At 42.3% G+C, this 5,282-nt stretch overlaps 1 protein-coding gene across 1 annotated transcript in view; it reads left to right on the top strand.

The window, feature by feature from the left end:
• Ssh2 (slingshot protein phosphatase 2) overlaps positions 1-5,282 on the top strand; it is a 123,954-nt gene that overhangs the window by 100,186 nt on the left and 18,486 nt on the right. The window contains exon 11 of the mRNA XM_013016296.1: positions 4,611-4,811. Coding sequence (XP_012871750.1) covers positions 4,611-4,811 — 201 coding nt within the window. The remainder of the gene's footprint in view (positions 1-4,610; positions 4,812-5,282) is intronic.

Here is a 5,282-nt window from a genome sequence, read left to right as displayed (position 1 = left end):
CTCAGCTCTTCAGCTCAAGGCTAGCGCTCTACCACTTGAGCCACAGCGCCACTTCCGGCTTTTTTCTTTTTGCTTATGTGGTGCTGAGGAATCGAACCCACGGCCTCAGGCATGCAAGGCAAGTGCTCTACCACTGAGCCACCTTCCCAGCCCCATGTGAGACTCTTATCTCCAATTAACCACCAGAAAACATAAATGGTACTGTGGCTCAAGTGGTAGAGCACTCGCCTTGAGCTGAAGAGCACAGGGAGAGTGTCCAGTCCCAGAGTTTAAGCCCCAGGACTGACCAAAAAAAAAAGAAACTATAAATGAGTTTGTTAGCTGTGCCTCCACCAGGTAAGACTAAATTCAAGCCATCCCTAGCAAATAAGAAACACTTAAGTATTTTAAATTCCTTCTTCAAGAATTATTCCACACTTCTCTTAAGGACCTTCATGATCAAAACATTCTTCATTCTACTTAGTCTCCTGGATCCTTATACTCTAGCTTTGAGCCTATTTCTTTATTTTTTTCTTATATTTTTTATTGTGAAAATCCATACAGAGGGGTTACAATTACATGGGCAAGGTAATGAGTACATTTCTTATTAAGCATTGTTGCCTTCTCCTTTGTTTCCCTTTCCCATCTCTTCCCATCTCCCCCCCCCACCCTCCCCCCTTGAGTCTATTTCTTTAGGCTCTAGCCAACAATGGAAAGAGTGACTATACACACACACACACATACACACACACACACACTAGGAGAAGAGCAAACACTCTTACCATGTGAGTGAGCCATGCCTCTAGCCCAAGTATTTTTTTTTATCAGTCATGGGGCTTGAACTCTGGGCCTGGGTGCTATCCCTGAGCTGTTCAGCTCAAGGCTAGTGCTCTATCACTTGAGCTACAGCAGCACTTCGGTTTTCTGGTGGTTAATTGGAGATAAGAGTCTCACGGACTTTCCTGCCCAGACTGGCTGATCCTGAGATCTTACCCTCCTGAGTAGCTAGCATTACAGGCATGAGCTACCAGAGCCCGGCTACCCCAAGTATTTTTGTATTCTTTTTTGTGCTGGTACTGGAGCATGAACTCAGAGCCTATGCACTGTCCTTGAGCTTTTTTGCTCAAGGCTAGTATTACCACTTGAGCCACAGCACAGCACTCCACTTCTGGCTTTTTGATGGTTTATTGCAAAAGCCCAACCTGGCTTCAGACTGTGATACTCAGGTCTCAATCCCATGAGTAGCTAGCGTTACAGATGTGAGCCACTACCTGGCTCAGTTTTTATATTCTTAAGGCATATAATACTTTCTAAAATCCAAAGGAGCAACTGCTGTTGTCATCCTTTACAAATGATTACAGACTATGAAGATCAGATTCTGAGAAGTAAAATAACAAGTGGTGAAGATAGAACTTAAACCAAAACTATGTCCATTTTCAGAGTTCATAACAATACAGAAATAGTCTGTTCCATAAAGAAAGAGGACTAGAAAGACTAAACATGTTATCAGTTTCAGCTAAAGATGTTAGAGTTCAAAGCAAGGCCTCAGTTAATTCCAGCCGAGATTAGGAAGACACATGAGGCACCCAGGGTACAAATGGAGAAATTCTTTCTGGGGCTTCTGCAAGTGTGGGGATCAGTGTCTTGGAGGAAGTATCTCCTTAAATACTGCTCTTGGGGCACCACCTGTGTCTCATGGTAGTCAGGACAATCCTTTGGGGAAGTGGGTTCTGAAACTAAAGTGTAGAGTTGGGTTAGATAAACACTGATTTAGATCCTTTATTATGTAAGTTAAAAGCTACTCACTTAAAATATCTAGTTGAAAATATGTCTCAGATGTTTTCATAAGAATGGATTTCACAGTTGTATTTTACTTAGGGCTAAATTTGAGCACCCTCCATACCTGCAGGCATAGACCTAAAATTCAATACTTTTAATTTGTCCGAGTTCAGTAGAAACTATTGAACCCATGTCTACACAGTCGTGCCATAAGTAAAACAAGTATTTCCTAGTCGTTTGGTATAATCTAAAAAGAGAGATATTGTCCAACCTTAACATACCGAAATTTTGCACATAATTGAATATAGGATATACTCAGTATACTAGGAGTATAGGATAGGTAGGAGGCTTCCTTCCCTCTGAAACTGTTTCACTTATTCTGGACTATTTTCTGCATTCCTGTTGCATTTTAACAAGTAACCTTAGGCCCCTTGATTGATTTTTAACTCTATAATGTGTCTCTGTCTCTAAAAGTAGGATTATAAGCTTCTGAAAGGAAGTTTGTGTTCTATCATGTAGCCAATGCGTGAATAAGAGTATTTAAATCCTACTCTGCTAATATGTGTATGTATTTTTCTGTTTTTATTTATTTATTACCAGTCTTGGCACTTGAACTCTGGGCCTGGACACTGTCCCTGAGATCCTTTAGCTCAGGCTAGCTTTGTACCACTTGAGCCACAGCGCCACTTCCAGCTTTTTCTGTGATTAATTGGAGATAAGAGTCTCGTGGCCAGGGCTGGGAAGGTGGCTTAGTGGTACAGCATTTGCCTTGTATGCTTGAGGCCCTGGGTTCGATTCCGCAGCACAACATAAGCAAATAGAAAAAAGCTGGAAGTGGCGCTGTGGCTCAAGTGGTAGAGTGCTAGCCTTGAGCTGAAGAGCTGAGGGACAGTGCCCAGGCCCAGAGTTTAGGCCCCATGACCAGACCCCCAAAAAAAAAAAAGAGTCTCGTGGCCTTTCCTGCCTGGGCTGGCTTCAAACCATGATCCTCAGATCTCAGCCTCCTAAGTAGCTAGGATTACAGGCATGAACCACTGGCGCCTGGCTGTATATGTTTTTTTTTGTCAGTCGTGGGGCTTGAACTCTGGGCCTGGGCGCTGTCCCTCAGCTCTTCAGCTCAAGGCAAGCGCTCAACCACTTGAGCTACAGCGCCACTTCCGGTTTTCTGGTGGTTTATTGGAGATAGGAGTCTCAAGGTCTCTCCTGTCCAGGCTGGCTTTGAACCGCAATCCTCAGATCTCAGCCTCCTGAGTAGCTAGGATTACAGGCGTGAGCCACCAGCGCCCGGCTGTATATGTATTTTTTATTTAATTTGAATAACTAAAGGATTCTAGAACCTTTGTACACTAGCAAAGTATCTAGGAATCTTTCCTCAAGATTTTTAAATGTTTCTATAACTCAAAGATCTAATCAGGAAATCTATACCTTTGTTCATAGACATTTAACCAAATATTAAATCAAATCTTACTACTATGTTATTTAGAATTAACATACTGAATAATGTTTATATCCAAGGTAATTAGCTCAGCAAAGTTGTGTTTGTTTGCTAATAGAGCTCTGTGGTAGTCTTGTTTTTATTTCTTTACATTAAAAAAAAAAAAGCTGGACTCATGTTTATAATCCTTGCTACTCAGGAGACTGAAATCTGAGGATCACAGTTTCCAGTCAGCCCCAGACAGACAAATCTGAGAGATTCTTACCTCTGACAAACCAGAAAAAGCCAAAAGTGGAAGTGTGGCTCAAAAAGTAAAGTGGCAGCCTTGGGCCTTAAAGCCAAGCAAGAGCATGAGGCTTGGAGTTCAAGCCCCAGTACTGGCATACCAAAAAAAGGTGGGGTGGGGAGCCTGGAATATAGCTCACTGGTAGAGCATGTGATATATCATGTGGTCAGTTCCCTGGGTTCCATGGCCAGTCTCTAGACAAGACATGGCTTGTAGGGTTGTGAAAAGTAATGTTCAGGGCTGTGTCTAAATAGAAAATAAGGTTGGTTTCATTTGGTTTGTGTTGGTTCTTTTCTCTAGAGAAAAAATCCTTACTGGAATTTTAACTACAAACAACGCTTAACATTTGTTGGTTCTTTTTGTGTGTAAATGCTAGTCCTGGGGCTCAAATTCTGGGCTTGGACTCTGCCCTTGAGCTTTTGTGCACAAAGCTAGTGTTCTATGATTTGAGCCACAGCTCAGCTTCTGGCTTTTTGGTGGCTCATTGGAGATTTCCTGCCCGGACTGGCTTCGAACCACAGTCCTCAGATCTCAGTCTCCCACATAGATAGGATTACAGGCCTGAGCCACTGGAGCTTGATGAAACAGCTCTAACCTTTGAATAAATAAGATGAATCACTACCATACCTATAACCCAGGAAACCGCCAGTCTTGATATATGCCCTAGAACTGTGAGAGAACTGGCCTCCACCACACACAAAATGAGCCCAGGTCTCTAAATGCAAAATGTTCTCTTCTATACTCTGTGACCTTTAGTACATTAACATTGGTAGGTCTCACTGAGACCTACCTTTTAGAGTAAAATCTGTGTTATGTTTGCATCTCAGCACTTTGTACATAATTTTATATATAGTAAATAGTAAATCTTCATTAAATGAAAGAGACTTAATGTTAAAACTGAATGTTTAAGAGTACACTTAGAATTGCCTACCTTTCTGTCACATTTGCACCTGTGTATGTGTTCGTACTCACGTATGTATTCATAGGTGTACATGAATGTATTAGAATAGGGCATAGTATAGCAAGAAAATACATGGACAGAATAGGAGACCTGGGAAAATACTGAAACCAGATTTTAAAATATACTCTCTATTGTTCTTCACTTTACCTCAATCCCCAAAATTCTCCTAGGAAACATGGATCTAAATGCCTTGTGCACTGCAAGATGGGAGTGAGTCGCTCAGCCTCCACTGTGATTGCTTATGCAATGAAGGAGTATGGCTGGAATTTGGACAGAGCCTATGACTATGTGAAGGAAAGACGAACGGTGACCAAGCCCAACCCCAGCTTCATGAGGCAACTGGAAGAGTATCAGGGGATCTTGCTGGCAAGGTGTGTTCTCACTGCCTCTCTAATTCTTACTCCTATAGGCTCCATAAGGCAAAATGAAGCGTCCTTCTCTGAAGCCAGTTCTGAGCCAAAAGTGAATGTGGTATTTTTTAATTTGGACTACATTCTGTCAGTCAAATTTTCCAAAATTAAGTATAAGCATTTAAGATTAGCATGGAAGATCTAGACATTTAATACTTTAGGTTGATGTTAGGTTAGTATTGACTAAAGAATAGAAATACTAGCCAGGCGCTGGTCGCTCACGCCTGTAATCCTAGCTACTCAGGAGGCTAAGATCTGAGGATCGCGGTTCAAAGCCAGCCCGGGCAGGAAAGACCTTGAGACTCCTATCTCCAATAAACCACCAGAAAACCAGAAGTGACGCTGTAACTCAAGTGGTAGAGCGCTTGCCTTGAGCTGAAGAGCTGAGGGACAGTGCCCAGGCCCAGAGTTCAAGCCCCACGACCGACAAAA

The sequence above is a fragment of the Dipodomys ordii genome, unplaced genomic scaffold (assembly GCF_000151885.1).
Source record: "Dipodomys ordii isolate 6190 unplaced genomic scaffold, Dord_2.0 Scaffold31, whole genome shotgun sequence".
Taxonomy (NCBI): Eukaryota; Metazoa; Chordata; class Mammalia; order Rodentia; family Heteromyidae; genus Dipodomys; species Dipodomys ordii.
The sequence above is the reverse complement of the archived record's forward strand: the minus strand, read 5'-3'. Positions and strand labels throughout refer to the sequence as shown.